Source organism: Aotus nancymaae, unplaced genomic scaffold, assembly GCF_030222135.1.
Source record: "Aotus nancymaae isolate 86718 unplaced genomic scaffold, 86718_ANA_hifiasm-v0.15.2.pri h1tg000059l, whole genome shotgun sequence".
Taxonomy (NCBI): Eukaryota; Metazoa; Chordata; class Mammalia; order Primates; family Aotidae; genus Aotus; species Aotus nancymaae.
Window position 1 is genome coordinate 24,751,057 of NW_026988473.1, and position 18,645 is coordinate 24,769,701.

An 18,645-nucleotide genomic window follows, 5' to 3' on the forward strand; every position below is an offset into this window, starting at 1 on the left:
TGACCAAAATTTTGAGTATATAAGTGATATGGTATGGAAGTTTGTTTCCTCCAAATCTCACCTTGAAATGTAATCCCCAGTGTTGGAAGTAGAACCTGGTGGAAGGTGATTGGATCACAGGGGTGGATGGTGCTGTCCTCATGATAATGAACAAGCTCTTGCTCTGAAAGTTCATGCAAGATCTGGTTGTTCAAAGTGTGCAGCACCTCACTCCCACCCCTTACTCCCACTTTCAATATGTGACACCAATGTCATGCTTTCTGTACAACCTGTAGAACTGTGAGTCAAATAAATCTCTTTTCTTTATAAATTATCAAGTTTCAGATACTTCTATATAGCAATACAAAAATGGCCCCATAAAGAAAATTGGTACCAAGGAGTGAGACATTGCTATAAAGATACCTGAAAATGTGGAAGTGGCTTTAGAACTGGGTAACAGGCAGAGGTTAACATTGAAACAGTCTGGAGGGCCCAGAAGAAGATAGGAAAATGAGGAAAAGATTGGAACATCTTAGAGAATTGTTAAATGGTAATGATGAAAATACTGATAGATATGGACAGTGAAGGCCAAGCTAATGAGGTCTCAGATGGAAATGAGGAAGTTATTGAGAACTGGAGTAAAGGTCACCTGTGTTATTCCTTAGCAAAGAACTTGGCTGGATTGTGTCCACATCCTAGGGATCTGTGAAGGTTGAACTTAACAACTTAGGGTATCTGATGGAAGAAATTTCTATGCAGCAAAGTATTTAAGATGTAGCCTATTTGCTTATAACAGCCTAAGATCAAATACAGGAGCAAAGGAATGACTTAAATTCAGAATTAATACGTAAAATTACAGCAGAATGTAAAAGTTTGGAAAATTTGCAGCTTGGCTTTGTGGTAGAGGAGGGATTCAAGTAGCTGTGGAGCAACTACTGGCTAAAGAGATTAGCATGTCTAAAAGGGAGCCAAGTGCTACTATCCAAGACAATGGGAAGAAGGCCTTGAAGGCATCTCAGAGGTCTTTGAGGCAACCCCTTCCATCACAAGCCCAGAAGCCTAGGAGGAAATGGTTTCAGGGTCCAGGCCCAGGGTCCTACTACCTTGCATAGCCTTGGGACATCGCTCTCTGCATTCAGGCCACTCAGCTCCAGCTTTGGTTTAAAAGGCCCCAGAGGGCACAGTCATAGCCTTGGCAGCTTCCACATGGTTTTAAGCCTGCAGGTGCTCAGAACGCAGGAGAGAAGGAGGCTTGGCAGCTTTTCTCTAGATTTCAGAGGATGTATAAGAAAGCCTGGGTGCAAAAGGAAAAGTCTACTGTATGGCCAAGCACTTGCAGAGAGCCTCTACTAGGAAAATGCAGAGGGGAAATGTGGGGTTGGAGCCCCCACACAAAGTCCCTATCAGGATATTGCCTAATGAAGCTGTGAGATGGGACTACCGCTTTCTAGCCCCAAGAGTAGTACAGCTACCTGCAATTTGCAACCTCAGCAGGAAAAACCTGCAGTCACTCAACTCCAACCTTAAAGAGCAGCGATGACGTAGCTACAGGGGTGGAGCTGCCCAAGGCATTGGAAGCCCACCCCTTGCAGCAACGTGCCTTGGATGTGGGACATGGTGTCAACAGAGATTATTTTGGAGCTTTAAGGTTTGATGTCTGCCTTTCCAGGTTTTGTGTGGGGTCTATCACTCCTTTCTTTTGGCCAATTTCTACCTTTTGGAATGAGAATGTCAATCGAATGCCTGTTGCCACCATTGTATCTTGGAAGTAAATAACTTGTTTTTCATTTTACAGGATCAGGAAGAAATTTGCCTTGAGTCTCCAATGATGAGACTCTAGACTTAGGACTTTGGGACTTTTAAGTTGACACTTGGAATGAGTTAAGACTTTGGGAACTGTTGGGAAGGGATCATTGTATTTTGCAATGTGAGGAGAACATGAGATTTGGACTGCCAGGGGCAGAATGCTATGCTTTGGATATTTGTCCCTTCCGAATCTCATGTTGAAATGTAACCTCAATGTTGGAGGTGGGCCTGATGGGAGGTGATTGGATTATGGGGGTATATCCCTTATGGATGGCTTGGTGCTATTCTCATGATAATGAGCAAGCTCTTGCTCAGCAAGTTTACATGAGATCTGGTTGTGTAAAAGTATGTGGCACCTCCCCACCCCATTCCCATTCTCGCCGTGTGACGCTCCTGCTCTCCTTTCCCTTTGTGCCATGACTGTAGCTTCCTGAGGCCTCACCAGAAAGTGAATTAGATGTTAGTGCCATACTTACTGCAGAACAGGGAACCAATTAAACCCCCTTTTTTTGATATAAATTACCCAGTCTCTGGTATTTATTTATAGTAATGCAAGAATGGTCTACTACAGTAAGTAAGTGAATTTTCTGGAGCATAGTTCTGTATTTTCACCAGTCTCAAAAAAGTTAGAAAAAAAAAACCAAAAGATTTGGTTTACTATTTATCTTATGTATCTGGGGGAAAAAATTGTCTCATCCTATATTAAGATAAATATTTTGCATAATCATTATTCTATTGTCCTTTAATCCAAAGACTACCACATTTAGTCTGTATTTCTCTCAAAGTAAAAGATGTTAATTTTTAAATGCTGCACTCAATATTATTATTAGTATTTGAATAGAAATCACAATACCCACTATTTTCTCATCTTAAACTTTTATTTCAAATACTCAAACATAAAATTGTTAACAATAACCATAATATTAATGAATGGAAATATTAAAATAGAAAATAAGTATTGAAACTCATATTTCATTTAATTTGAAAAAATTTGACATGGAAATACAGGTCCCCTGCATCAAATAAATTCGTTGCATCCTGGTGCCTAAACTTTCTCTGAAACAGAAAAAAAACAAGGCTCTTGGAAGCCATTAAACAAAATGTAAGATTACTTGTAAGAAAATAAACTGAAATACAATTCTACAAAACAAAAAATATCACCAAAAATGAATTTGAGGTATATATATATATAGATAGATAGATTACTGTAGTTAAAATGAAAAAAAGTAAAATGGGTACAAAGTAGCTGCTCTTACTTAACAATTTTTCACATCAAAAGAATACACCGTCTGATATACAATCACTGAAGACACATACATGTCTGCAACCAAAAACCACCTTCGTCCAGCTACCACTGGCGCTTACATATCTTGCCTCCTATATGTGTGGAATTCAAATTCTGTTTGTTGTAATGCAAGACCCACACTCCCAACAACAACAACAAAAATCTTTATCTTCATCTGTATCTTGTGGGGAAAAACAATTGAGACAAAACTAAATTCCAGTTCACCTGGAAGAAAATGACTTATTTTTCTCCTGCTCTTGCTTCTCAGTGCATGTTTATTAATCTCAAGGCTCCTTTTGACCTCACTCACCAATCATCAGTTTTCATCAGCCATTATCACTGGTCCCTGCAATGCACCCGAGTGGCTTGGCAGAAAAATTTATAGAATCAGGTTTCACAGGAGAGAAATGCATTGCACTTCTGAAGTCCCAGTATATACTTCACACACACACACACACACACACACACACAAAAATTGCTCCATTCAGTGTGGTGAATTTCCCTGGAGTATGTGATTACATTTGCAATAGGCATTGTTAAAAATAAAACTCTAGCATAAAACTAGGGTCTAAGATATTGCAATTTCAACAATAAAAGCAAAAAAAACCATAGGCGACATTTCTACATATTGAAATTCCTACAGCCAGATGTTCCCCGGGTTTATCAAAATGTGATCTGATTAAGGGATTATTGGAAAGGTTGTGCTATAAATCATGCTTTTAGTCACATGCATTCAAAAATAGTTCCTACAGTGCTAGAAAAGGAGAATTTAATACTAGAAAGTATTTACAGTGCACCAATAGAGTAAAAGAGTGGAAATTGGGAAAAAAAATCTACCAACCAGCGCTACCATGCTTCAGGGAATAGGATGATTATGTGAATTTAGCTGTTTATTAGTGCAGAGACATGATGTAAGGATTAAGCAGGATGAAGGGAAAGGGTGGCTTAGTAGCCCATTTGTTTCCAAAAAACAAAACCAAGAGTTTTCAAAAAATAAAAAATAAAATATGTTTATGTTTTTGACAACTAAATTACAAACAACTTTGATATTCTGCATATAAAAAGCAAGGAAAACTGCTGTATGCTTTTAATGAAAGATACTGAGTTCAATCCCTGCAAAAGCACCAAATGCATACCATTTAGGATAATGTCATGGATACACGTTTGACAACTAAATTATCAAGCTCTTTGATATACTGTGTATGAAGAGTAGCAATTATGGCCAATAAAATCGAAGGAAGAAAAAAACTAATTAACACTAACATATCATTATGACTCAGTAGCATATAAAATTCCATGCCTGCTCTACATGGCCAGCAACTGGCAAATCCCAAATTCTTAAGGATGCAAATAATAGTTTTCAAATAACTGGAGCCACAAGAGTGTTACAGGGTTCTTTGGAGATATTGTGTTACTTTCTTCTATCAAAAGGCCCAAAGCACACAAATGACTTAAAAACTCGCTTACTCCTGCCCCATAAAAATGTAATGTGCTATAGTGATTAGTTGTGAATCCTAAACAAATTCTGATACTACTTATAAACATAGACAATGATTAATTTGTGGAAAAAAGAAGAAGCACTTTGGAGACAAAAGGACTGGGTTCAAACTCCAAGCCAAGTATTTATTAACCCTAAATAACTTTGAGCAAATCATTTAAACCCCCATCAAATGGAGATAATAACAACACCTAGTCCTCAGAGTTGTTGTAAGGAAAATGAGTGTGAAAACATTCCACAGTGGTAAAAAGCACTGTGCAAATGTTAACTCTTCCACTGTACTACATTCAGAGTCCATCTAAACTTAGCAGATGGAAAAATACAAGGTTATCCTGCTACACAATTCTGAATCCACTGAAAGTAAACTGATCATTATAGAAAGAAAAACACATTGCAGAGGAGAAGTCTCTATGAAACCTAGATTTAGAAAAATTGATTCAGGTTTCATTTGGAGAAAGTCTAACAAAATGTTTCAGTAAGACATGAAATATATTTTTAGACACCAAAGTAACCTATATTTTTACAAGCCTCTGTGGCTTTAAGATTGTATGCAGAAGCATTTGGAAACTCTAAATTACTTGAAATTAAAAAGTAAAAATAAAGAATCATACTTGGCTTCTGATAGCTAAGTAAACATATATTATTGGAAGATTTAATAACTAACTGTAGCTAACAGATGTATTCTAAATTCATTATTGAAAAATCCATGACAGCAGATGACCTCCTAAACTCTGAAGGTTACAATAGATACATAATTTAAACATAAAAAGACTGATTTTCTCAAAGTTGTCCTGATGTACAGTATTTCTGCATAAATGTACCAAATGGGTAAATACATTGAGAGCACTTTGTAAAGGTTATCATGCTGTAGAAATGTAAAATATTATTAGAAAAATTTAAAAAGCTCTTTTGAATTGTATAGAACAAGCCAAGATATGTAAAATTTTTTAAATGAAGAATTATTCAAAAATGAAATAGAAAGCACTTACACCTCAATACAAAATATAACAAATCAAGGGGGAAAACATGAAAACCAGAAGACCAATTTCTTTCCTGGCCTTGCTGGCTGTTCTTTGACAACCTTGGCTTTGATTTTCACGACAGCTCCCCCACACCACACACATAGATCTTTGTTCATCACTGGTCCCCTGCAGTTACGCCTGTTCTGAGTTATCGAGATTTTAGATAACTAATTTTTCCCGTTGCTTTTAGGAACTCACTAAAAGGCTCAGGCAATCAGCTCATCAGTTTCCACTCCTGACTTGAGAACATCTGTAGCCTCTCACTCCAACCTGCCAACCCTTGGGTGGTGAAGCCCCATACACAGCAGTAAAGGGTACTAGGAGAAGCCCTCAGTGCAACCCAGAGGGAAACTCAATTGCAAAAACCAACTCGTAAGTGGTTGCCCTACTTAAAATTCCATTGAATCTTGGCTTTCCAGTGAGTCCTCTATGCCTGATGGGTCCCCTAAGCTTGCCTGAGAGTTCATGATAAACCCAGAGGTTTTTAATGCGTTATGAGCATTCATAAACTTCTGGAGGTATTTGGAGGTATACAGCCAGTGGTGTTTCAGAACATCTTCCATCTCATAGCATTTGGACTGCCTGGCATTCATTTTCCGGAAGCGCCTAAACAGTTTATTACCAGACTCATTTCCCTCACTTGCCCATGCCCCAATGGAGCCATCCCTCTCAATAATTTCAGGAACATGTGCCAGCGTTTTGTGAAAATAATTGGTGATTTTCCCCTCATACCTATACTTGAACTTGGTAGAAAGGAGCTCAGCAAAACGCTGTGAATTGAAACTGTACTGGCAGAGGGATTCTGGGCACTCTTTAGCAGGGCATGATGACCGCCATACTGGTTTCATCTTCAGGTAAAGATCCATCAGCTCCCTCAGAGCCTCGTGCCTCTCCTCAGAAGGAATTAACTCACAAACTGCATCCACAGTCTCTTTGGTCATGAGCTTCCTGGCAAAGTTGCCATTCATCCTCATGATTGGTTTGAGGTTCATCTTCTTCCGGAGATGCTTGTCCAATGCGGCCTGCCACCTTTTCCTTTCCTCTTTGGAAGCATTGGGATTCTTATACACCTCCCCTATCTCTAGCTGGAAGATCTTGTAGAACTCAGCCGCATTGCCAATGTCACAGTGGAGTGCGTCTATGGAAGGGACTGTCTCAATGAAAGGTTTGGCTGAGACCCCTTTCACCCGATCCCGCAGTTCTTCCACAGACTCATGGTAAGGGTTGGAACGCCAGACCTCATAACGTTCCAGGTTCTCGGCATGGCTTCTGGTTATAGAGTGGAAGACAAGATTTTGAGAGGCTTCCAGACGGGTGGCATCACAAAGAGTACAGATGTAGACTGAGCCAGAAGCCTCAAGGCCTTCCACTTCCCGCACAAGTTTTTCATCATATCCAGTGCCCCTGAAGGTGAACTTGAAAGTCCGGAGAATGCCTCCCATCTCAAGCATTAATTCACTGCTCTTCATGGCCTCCCTCTCGGCAATGAGAGGACTCAGGATGGCAGTCAGGGTCTCGTGGTCAGATTCATCTGCCAGCATAAGGCACAATGGCTTGCAACATAATTCAGAGTTAGGTTTGGCTTCTTCAAACACTTTCATGTTCTGAGAGTTGTGAACTATAGTAATTTTCATGATTGTGAATGAAAAACGGACTGCCTTTTCCGGGACTACTGGCCCACTCCCATGCTTCTCACTCACATCTCCCATTCCATCACAAGACTCCTTCACAACCACAGTGAAGGGGCCATTCAAGTAATCCTCAAGATCTTGGGATCTCATGCCTTCCAAGATGTCTTCTTCCATGTCCATCAAAGCAGACACCAAAGCTGAATCGTAGCGAAACCTCTTTGCAATGGTCTCCACTGGGTAATCATCCACAGAGGACGATAGTCCAGACAGTCCATCAATAATGCCAACATCAGTGCGAGAAGACACATTCTTCAGAGGTGGCTGCCACTCAAAATGGTGGTAGCCCGGCAGAAGGACCTTCTCAGCATTCCGAAGGGCATGCAAAGGCTGAAAAATCTGTCTCCCTGTAATGGCTTTCACAGTCCTGTACATCTTGTGGTACTGACTGCAGCTGAGGAAGGTGTTGACACGGATGGCCAAGCAAACAGCTGGCTGCAGGCCAGAGCCCCGTCCCTGCATGATGGCCTCCAGCTCATCGGCTTGCCTGTGTTCATTCCTCGCCCTCAGAGCCAGCAGGAATAAGGTCATGCACACGGACTTCACATCTCCACCTTCTTCTTTGTCAGCAAAGGCTTTGACTTGCAGCTTGAGCTCCCTCAGCCGGTGCTTCTGAGCTCTCCGAGTCAGTGACAGAAGATGTTGGCGCGGCCGGCCCCCTTTATTAATGTGCACAAAAGTCTCTTTTGATTCCTTGTGACTTGAGATGTGATGATTATATTTTTCCAAACTGACCACCTCATTGCACTCTTGTGCTGGACATTTCACCATCAGGGAATTCAAGATGCTCAGAAAGGACTTCACTGGACTCTCCAGGTCAGTAGGGAAACATGGATATCGGCAAGAGGGACAATAGCTGCCCATGACCTTGAGGCATCTGATAATGCAGACCCTGCAAAAGACATGCTTACAGCTGGTCTCCACAGGGTCAGCCAGAATGTGTTCACAGATCTGGCAGGAGATGGATTTCACAAAGTGCTCCGGGAAGTCCACTGCAAGGAGCTTGGTACTAAGATGTATCTTACTGCAGTTGGCAGTCTTCTTCATAATATCCTTGCTGCTGATCCTTGCCTGAGCTCTTCTCTTGTGCTGACGGGCTTGTCTCGCTTGGTTAAGCACAGTTTTGAGTTTTTTGCTGAGCTGCAAGTTTGGCTGAAGACTCTTCCTCTTGAGTCCCTGACGGGCAGTGTTGCAGATATCACAGGATGGTGTGTGGGGGTGCCACTCCATGGTCGCTTTCCTCGGGAAGTAAACCTCACCCAGGGCACTGCTGAACTTCCTGTGCATAACGCTCCAGCAGTTATGGCAGAACTCAGTGGGGTGGATCGAGTCAACATCTGCCTTCACATTGATCCGGAAAACCTTGGCAATGAGGTCTGGCCAGGAAGTAGCTCTCTTTTCCTTCTTTCTTAAAAGGCCTAGGGTTTTACCATCCACAGGCCCATGGACCGGGTATCTCCTATTGTGCTCATCAGTTTTAAAAGAATTCCCACAGATACGGCAGAGATGTCGAAGGTTGGCTTGGTGGATTGCTTTGCCTCTTGCTTTCCCATCATCATGAAATTTCTTTGAAAACTTAGGGTGGGCTTTTAACATTGGCTGAGTTTGGACTGGCTTCTGACCATCAGCCTTGTCCAGGACTGCTGGAGATTGCTCTAGAGAGGATTTCCCCTCAGAGGAATCCTTCTTTTCCTTTTGAGCTTCTTCAGGTGTCTTTTCAAAGGATCTTACACGGAATAGCTTAAATTTCCATTCTGAAAATTTAATATGTGGATGTTGAATTTCATCTGGGGCAGAACTGAGTCCCAAGGTAGGTGGGAAAGAGGCTGCCATGCTGGCTGAGATACCTGAGAACAATGAAAATATAAGTCTTATTAAGATCAATATCAATATCCCACTGATACATCTTATAAATAATAAAAATGAATACATTCAATTATTTATTCATTTTTTCCAAAAGGTATGTATTAGATCTTCTATTTTAATATATCATGTTAGGTGCTGATCATAGAGTTATTTCCTGTTCTGACAGTGTTTATGGTTACTTATACCTGTTACACAAATATAAATCTTTAAATATATACATGTAAAGTTTTATCTCCTTCCACAAAATCCTTAAAGTCTTTGAGGAAAGAATCTTTGATTCATCTTTGTCTCCCCAGGGTCCTAGTATACATTAGGTGCTCAACAGTTATTTGCTCAGCAAATGTAAAGATAAACTGGCTACTAAAACCAAAGAAAAGTTATATTTTCCACATTGCGTTACCCTCATTGCACTAGCTGGACAATATATTTCCAGCTTTTTAAAGCGGTCTTCCGGGAGGTTGGTTGTTTATTTCTTCCAAACAGGTCATAAAAGGATGATAAAGCTGCAAACCCAAAAAACTAATTATTCACTACTTGAAAGGATGAAGTGAATTTTGAGTTTTATGAATACAAACTAATAATAAGTATCATGGATAGTAATTAAGCTTACAATTTTAATTAGTGAATACTGTTGTAAATTATAAGGCTGTGTCTACATTAGAAACAAAAACCGCAGAACTCAACCTGCAACAAACCAGACTACACATATAATGTGATTCTGAGGGACATTTAAAATGAAAAATTCACATGGTTTCAGATAAAACTCACACAGGTCATCCTGAAAGTCATTGTTGGTCGATGGTCATTAGCACTATAGTTTGTAACATAATAAGAAGAGGTGGGAGTAGTGTTTCTCTTCTGGTAAAAAATATTGGCAATTACACACGTCAGGAAACCCTACTGATTTGAATTGTAGTGCACAGATCACTAGCGATGCAGAAAAAGTCTAACAATGCCATGTGAAGTGTACTCTCTAGACCTAATTAGACCAAGCTTTCTCAAAGTACTTAGTACATAATTGGAAAAAGAGCAACTGTATTTTCAATCCATCATCCCATCCACCTATCTCAAATTTGCCTGGGTTAACTCTTTTGATCCACCAGTTATGTCAAGTAACATGTTTTTTCTCTCAATTAATTAACAAAATTAATGAGAATTTTTATAGTCACATAGTTATGGAGACAAATTCTCAGACGAACACACTTTGGCAGGGTGGGATCAGGGGATACAGAGGGGCAAGGGCTAATTCTGACAGCTGCTACCAGTCTCTTTTCAAGTCCCTGCTTTACTAAAGTTTGTTCCATCTTACATGCGGTATGCATCAGAAATTGGTGTTTTTGGCCAGGCGCGGTGGCTCACGTCTGTAATCCCAACGCTTTGGGAGACCAAGGTGGGTGGATGGCTTGTCAGGAGTTCGAGACCAGCCTGGCCAACATGGTGAAACCCCGTCTCTACTAAAAATACAAAAAAAATTTAGCCAGGCATGGTGGTGGGTGCCTACAATCCCAGCTACTTGGGAGGCTGAGACAAGAGAATTGCCTGAACGAGGGAGGTGGAAGTTGCAGTGAGCCAAGATAGCTCCACTGCACTCCAGCCTGGATGACAGAGTGAGACTCCATCTCAAAAAAAAAAAGGTGTTTTTCATAAAAATTAAAAGCAAATTTCTAAGACTTTATTAAAAGATAAATCCTATTAGGTTGTTCCCTATCCAGGACTATGCAAGAGTTAAACAACACACAGACATTTCAAATGTCTCATTAACCTCAAAAAATATTTCAACTGCAGCCCAACAAACATCTCAAAATTGCTCATAGTTCAATTCTCTTTCCTCATTCTCTTCTGTGACAGATGCTAGGTCTTTCCCTGTGGCTCCCCTGACTCTTGGCTTGACTCAACCCCAAATGCCTTCTCATTCCTTTAGTATTTTACTTCCTAGCCTATTCTGAAAGCACTTGCTCTCTGGTATTCCAAGATAATATTTTGAGTAATTCGTTTTAAAATGCATGACCATCTCTAGAGCTCCTCAAGTTTAATACTGACCTTTCATGTTGAGTAAGTCAATCATAAGGCATGTTGGTAGGATCTCTAAAACTATCTCATCTCACCTCCCTACACATTTCTCCCCTGACTCCCCCTGGCCTGAATTACTGTGACAAAATCTACCAAACTACATTTGTTTAAATACTCCTGTGGAAGGCAACCAAAGCAAACATGGACAAATGAGATTGCATCAACTTAAAAAGCCTCTGCACAGCAAACTAAACCATCCACAAAGTGAAGACATAATCCACATACTGGGAGAAAATATCCATCTGACCAGAGATTAATAACCAGAATATACAAGGAGCTGAAACAACTCTACAGGAAACAATCTAATAATCCAATTTTAAAATGGGCAAAACATCCGAATAGACATTTCTCAAAAGAAGACATATAAATGGCAAACAGGTATATGAAAAGGTGCTCAACATCACTGATCATCAGAGAAATGCAATTCAAAACTACAATGAGATATCATTTCACCCCAGTTAAAATAGATTTTATCCAAATGACAAGCAATAATGAATGCTGACAAGGAAGTGGAGAAAAGGGAACCTTCATACACGGTTGGTAGGAATGTAAATTAATACAGCCACTACGAAGAATAGTATGGAGGTCCTCAAACAAACTGAAGATAGAATTATTATATGATCCAGCAGTCCTACTACTAGATATTTATCCAAAGGAAATCACATCAGTATAGTCAGAGACATCTACACTCCTGTGTTTATTGCTGCATTATTTTTTATCCTCACCTGTGATTTTTACTCCCTAAAATAGACATGTATTACTTTTTGTAGAAGATAAAACTTTTAAGAACCAGATTTAATTAGATGATTTTTAATCTATTCAATCAGCAAAGATTAAAACTATTTATATGATTCAGCATCAATGAAGGCATGAAGAAATTAAGGTATCTTTATACATTCTTGGGAGGAGTATAAATTGGCATAAAATGTCTACTACCCAGTTTAGCAATGTCTTTAAAACTTTTAAATATATTATCTTTGGCACAATAAATCTCCTTTTGGGAAGTTATCCAATAGAAACATTTCCACAGGAATACGATGATATTTATAAAATGGCAGAGAGAGAGATTTGTTTAAAAAACTGTTTGTCACTTTGAAAAAACAGGAAACAATATAAATAATTACACAAAGGGCATTGTTAAATAAACTATGGTCCAGACATACAGCGGAAAACCATGCAGAAAATTTAATTTTCCGTATGCATTGATACATATGTACAATTTCTGTATGCATCAGTGACATGGAAAGAGGCCCACATGAAAAAGCAGAGAACAGAATGATGATAGCAAGTATAGTAAAATTCTGTTTATGTATATATGTTTGTATTTGTACATACAAGAAGTTATAGAAATTCTGAAAGAATATGCACTAAAATCTTACAAGTGTTTAATTTCTGAAAAAAAACAATTGGCATTAATAAGAGGGCCTCTTACCCTTTTTATTTTATTCATTTTTGTATCATTTGAATTGTTCAAAACAAGCACGTACTATTTTTATTAATTTTGTGATACATTTATGTTGGATAAAACAGTTTTAAAGACTAGATTTATAGGTGCTCGTAGTCACTTTTCCATATTTTCTTTGAAATTTCCCCCAGAAAAGCTTAAGATCTGGCTAAGTTTCAAATCTGGCCATCACCCTTAGCTTTTCTTTCTTTTCTGACAACCACGTAGAAAGCAGGCGAAAATATGGATCTGTAGACAGCGTAAAGTTAGGATTGTGAAAGAGTTGTTTTGGACTCATATTTTGACACTCAGAAACCTTACAATGCTTGATCTCCTCTCTTCTAACAAAAGATCTCAGCAGTAGACCAGCCTCAGGATCTCAAAGGCTGAGTGGTTGGTGCTGGCTCAGCCCTGTCCCCACCGGGCACTGCCATCTCAGCATTGCCATCTGACATCATAGCTGCAGGGGTGCCTCCCTCCACACGGCACAGATTCATTTTGACAAACTAGTTTGAGGTGGCTTGGACAGCACAGGAGGAGTAGTTTCTGGTGAGTGATGTAACTAGTTAGTTCAGGAGCCCAGGGCACAGCAGCAGTAGCAGCCCCCCAATTCCCATCCCAGCTGCCCACCCTACACACACGTACACCTCATTACTTGGCCCACAATTTTCCCTCCTAACATCTTCAACTTGGTCTGTACACAATTTCCAAGTGTACTCAAGTGTGACCTCTCATTATCACACCTGTCCCACTTATTCATTCATTCACTCCACAAATACTATTGTCTGTTTTTTGCCAAACATCATGCATCAAAAACTTGACAACATAAAAAGCCTTTTTATATAAGTCTCAGGTATCCACAAAATAACACTACGATTCTTGTTTCTCCTTCAGACAATTTCTTGCATGAACCACTTCAGAAAGAGAAATATATCATCACAACCCTTAGCCAGGAATCCTGATTCAAGAACATAACCCCAAAGCGGGGTCTCTACCATGTCAATTCTTGAAATTAATACAAATCAGAATCGTGAGCAAGCTTGGTTTTAAAAAGAAATGCAGATCATCAGGTCCCAGAGAGTCTGGCTGTTTGGGATGGAATCCAGAAATTGCATTTTTAAACACTCAGTGATTCTAAAATGAGTGGATATTTTGAGAAACACTGGTCTCCTACTTAAGCAATCTAATTCAGGAAATGCCTGACAATACTTGCTAATACCTGGGAAACCATATATTTCCTCCCACCTTAGAACTAATTTGTTCCTGATTATTTTTCTTGCCTGAACTAACAGTATTTATTTCCAAGAGCCTCACACCTTTCCTTCTGCTGATTTGTACACGTTCATTCAGAAAGCACTCCTTAAACCCTGTTTCTGACAATAGCATTCATTTATAGTAATTCAGATATTTTGCATCTTTCTATGAACCTTCAGTGGCCCTAAACTTGGCCTCTTGTACCTTTTATATTTTTATACATTAAAAAGAAAACAAAATTGATGTCAGCTTTGTTCATTCCATCCCCTCATCACCTGGAAGGAAAAAATGCTCGAGCATTTCTAGTTAGAAACATAAAAATGTAATAAATATTTTGGCTCAAGGCAGGAAAAGTTTGAGTGTTACCTTGCTCAGCAGGCTGCCTGGCCAAAGCGTTGAGATGTCTGCAAGTTGGTTGATATTACTCAATGCCAAAGAGAAGGCAGAGTGTGTTCTCTGCTCCCTCCTTGCTCTCTTGTTTCTCAGAACATGCTGCTGAGCTGTTTATCAGCCTCCACTGTTTTTCCCAGCCTCCCCCACCATGGAGGCTAACCACAAATGATGGCAGCCAATCACTGGCCAGGAGACCCCAGCTCCAGCTGCCACCTGGCTCTTTAGGAAGCTCAGGGAGGGGGGCTGAGTGTAGAACCACGTGCGAGTATTTGGGTTGGAAGTGGCCTTGTCAGTATAAGCCTCAGATTTTGCCAGGGTTCTGTATCTCTGTACCTCAGTTCCACATCTGTAAAAAGGAAATGCTAGTAGTATACACCTCAAAGAGTCGATGATGTTATACAATGAGAGTTATTATACGAAAATACTTGAAACGATGCCTGTCTTTTTGTAGATGTTCATCAGATATTAACAATACTACGGGTTTTTTTTGTTATTATCTTAAATGGTATCCAAACAATTTCAGAACCCTTCAACCTGGTCAAATCTTGGTGAGGAAGGTTGAAACTCCTTGTAACCACTCTAAGTTTAAATATCACTTGAGTATAGAAGTCAACAGACCTGTAAATAAATCTTGACTCAGGCCTTTGATTCATTGCTTACACTTTGTGAACCTCAATCTCATCATCTACAACCTAGGATTAATAATATTAGTCCCCATTATTGAGAGCAATGGGCCAGGCTTCTAAGTTTTAGGTATCATTTAATTTTCACAACAATCACATGCATTTGATATTATTATCTCTAAAAAGAAGTGACAGAAGTTCAGAACATTGGAGTGACTTGCCCATGGTCACACAGCCACAACTTAGTGAAGGTGGTGTGGAATTCCAAAGCTCATGTTCTTAATCACTCCATTATACCGCAACAGGAGAATAATGAAAGCCACTTCATAGTAATAGTCTAAGGATAACTCAAGAATGAATACGTATAAACACACACCTCTGTCTCTGCTTCAAAACCCCTTTATAATTCTCAGACAAGCTTTATCCTCAAAGTCTTTCTGTGTTCAGCTAGTAAATGAGAGATTCCTTGCTTGTCTGAGTCTCAGCAAAACTGTCAAGGAGACAGGTGCAAGGATTTCCCTGTTCTGTGCTGCCCTCATTAGACGCTCCTCTTATGTCTCTCACTCTTTTGCACTTGGACCTGTCTAACCACACAACAGTCCTAGGGACACAGCTTCTGCTCACTAAGCTAAAGACAAGGTAGAAACCATTGCAGTAACATTGAGGGAGAGGGGAAACTGGCCTGTGGCTTTTAGGAGCTTCAGTGTGTTTTTCCCCAAGGAGATGCAGCCTTTACCTGATGGTCATATTTGAGGCAACACTGCGAGAAAAGGCACGTAAGAGCTAAGAAGTTTCTGCAGACTCTGTTCATATCCAACAGGACCAACAGGAAGCAGGTTTTGTGGCCCTGAGGCCCTCCTCATACACTGAGGTCAAGTAGAGAGGAGTCATAACATGACTTATGTAGAAGAGGGTGTCCTTCCAACCCATCCTCCCACTCCTCAAAATCTTGCATCTCCACTGGACTTACAGAAAGAAAAAGAAAAGGCCAGATGTTCATGCTTCCCCTTGAAGGAAAGAGCAAAACAATAATATCTCACAGTATTAGAACAAATCAGCAAGTTCAAGGATCAGGCTTCAGTTCTGTAGGTTCACTTGGGAGTTAAGTGAAACTAAGGTGACCAGTTGCACTGGATTGTTTTGGATGTTCCTTGGTTTGGCACTGAGGGTCTAAGGTGAACAGAGTTGATTAGTCGCCTGTAACCAGAGTTTGAACATTCTCTGTGCTCAAAAATTTAGAAATGGAATCCTTTTCAATTTTCCTTGGAAAAGTAAGCTGGTCAAATGGACTCATCAAAGAAGGTTAAGGATGTGAGGTTCAGACCAGATAGTGGAGGAGCTTTCTCTCTCTCTCTTTTTAAATCATATTTAACACAAATTTCTGTATTGTTCAATTTTTCATCAGTCATGTATACTTTTATAATTAGGAAAAATCACAACATTTACAAATAAAGTACACAATGAATTTTAAATGAGACATAACAAAATATTGGGTGCATATGAAGATACAGTGTTCTAATTGTTCTGTTTGATAAAAGTCTGGATTTGTATACATCAGATTCTTCAAAGGCAGGATCACCAGTATTTCCATGTTTCTCCCAATTTCACCTCCCAATTTCTCTCATCCATGTTGAAATCAAGCCACTTGTCTCCTGCTGAGAAGTGAGACCTCCTTGGATCACCTGGAAAAAACAAGTTAAACACTGGCCCATTGTCCCTTTGCCTGGACACTATTTTATTCACTGTCTTTATTTCAAATCTTTTCCACATGGCAAGCAAACCTTGACTTACATCATAAAACAGCAAAGTCAGAGCTGCCTAGAATGCATGTTGTTCCAAGCAAATTAAAAATAAAGCACTGCTGACATGTATTGGCCAATTGAAATAGCAAGAGACAACGAATGAAAAGGGTGAACTAAAGCCTGGACAATTTGATGCCAAGCTCCAGCCTTGAGCGCAGACCTCCCAGCCTCGTGATTAGCTGTGATTAACCCAGGAAGTGCCGACAGGCCCTTCACTAGCCTTGCTTCTCCAGGCAATGTGCTCCCTGCATCCCTGCTTTCACCTGCCTCTCCAGCCAAGTCCCAACCCCTCTTAGCATGTTGCCTACACTTATTCCCTTTGGCTCCCAAAGGCCCTTTTAAGAGAACTTTTCAAATTCAATTTCTTCCCAGACAGGAGTGAGTTCCAATTGCTGATAACGATCAAAATCTACTCCTGCAGCCATGGTCTGAGTGTATGAACGCTGCATTTTGAGCTCTTATCATAATTCAGCAGATGCTGTTTACTGACATTGTGATTACATACATAAGCGTGTATCTATACATCTCTAACTAGCAAAACCCTGTCTTCTAACATCACCAATTTGAAAGCCAGAGCTAAAAGGGAACTTAGAGATTACTTTCCCAGCACATGTATTTTATGTATCCCTGAAGGGCAAAGTGTTCCTGTTCAATGTCACAGAAGGGAATTTGTAACAGAAATAGCATTACAAACTGGATCTCCCAGCTCCCAGGACAACGTTCTTTCCACTACACTGAAAAGGGAACATCCTTCCATAATCCAGCCATGACGCATCTTAGATCATAAAGAAACTCAAGCTGGCCATGAAGCAGAGCCTTAACAGGTCATAGCTAGATGAGAGCCCTGGGTGATCATGCAAACTCGCCACCCTTAACTGGTGGCAGAGAGACAGCATCTCCACACACTCATTTCTCCCCTACTTTCTCTGTCTTAAAATTGTTTTCTAATTAACTCAATGTGAATTACCCTTGTTAGTAAAATTTCTAATGTGTTATTAATTGCTCTAAACGTCAGCTGCTGCTCATCCTCCACGCTTTCAGGAGTGCCGCTGCGGACTTTCTGATTTTAGCTACGCTGTTTTCTAAGCAGCTAGTGCCACCGTGTGGGCAAAAAAAAAAAAAAGTCTGTGTTCTTGAGTATCAGGAAAAAAGCCAGGAGAAAAAGTCTCAGGAAGTTGTTGAATCCATGAACTGCTTAAGAAGTCATGTGTTTGTTTCTCTTCTCTTCCCTCTTCCCTTTATCCTAACCTCTATTCTCCCTACCCCCGCTTCCACCATCACTTACCTTTGTAGAAATCCCCAATAATTCCTATAGACTAGGAAACAGAGCCAAAAGCTTAAAAGGTCAAAGTAACTTGCACAAGGCCCCACACCGTATTAACTCCATTGTCTTGCTAATCCTGACCAGTCCCAGAACATGTGTAATAAATGCCTTCTCCTTATTCCTCAAACAAGAGAAGACATGAGGACCACGTCTTCATGAGAAAGTTTCAGGAGCTGAAAGTGAAGGCTGGTGTATAAGATTGCTAAGTATCCTTTGTAATTAGGAGACATCTGCTCCATTTCCAAACCTAACAAAATAGTAAGGCATTGTTTTGCCTCCTCATCCTATTTACCTGCGTAAGATCTCAGATTGAGTTCAAACATTGACATAGGATCAGCATGACCTAAATTTATCAGAACTAGTATACAGGTTTGTGGAATAAGCTTTCTCAATTCTACAGTAAACATAATGGCCTAAAGGCCTAATTGCTGAACACCAATCAATATCTTTATAAAAAGCCAAATTAGGCAACTACCAAGCTCTATAAAGTCAGGGCTCTCAAATATCACAATTTTTGGTGTTAAGAAAGGGTTAGTTTTTTAAATTAAAGAGCTTTAGCTTTAATTTAATTTAATCGTGCCTAAACTATAA

At 39.9% G+C, this 18,645-nt stretch overlaps 1 protein-coding gene across 1 annotated transcript; it reads right to left on the reverse strand.

Moving 5' to 3' along the window:
- Positions 1-2,644: 2,644 nt before the first annotated feature.
- Positions 2,645-14,394, reverse strand: RAG1 (recombination activating 1). Its single transcript, XM_012452362.2, has 2 exons — positions 14,279-14,394; positions 2,645-9,125 (listed from the first exon to the last, which is right to left on the reverse strand). Exon 2 carries the CDS (start codon positions 9,109-9,111, stop codon positions 5,980-5,982), a length of 3,132 nt encoding a protein of 1,043 aa, XP_012307785.2. The 5' UTR covers positions 9,112-9,125; positions 14,279-14,394; the 3' UTR covers positions 2,645-5,979.
- Positions 14,395-18,645: the final 4,251 nt, after the last annotated feature.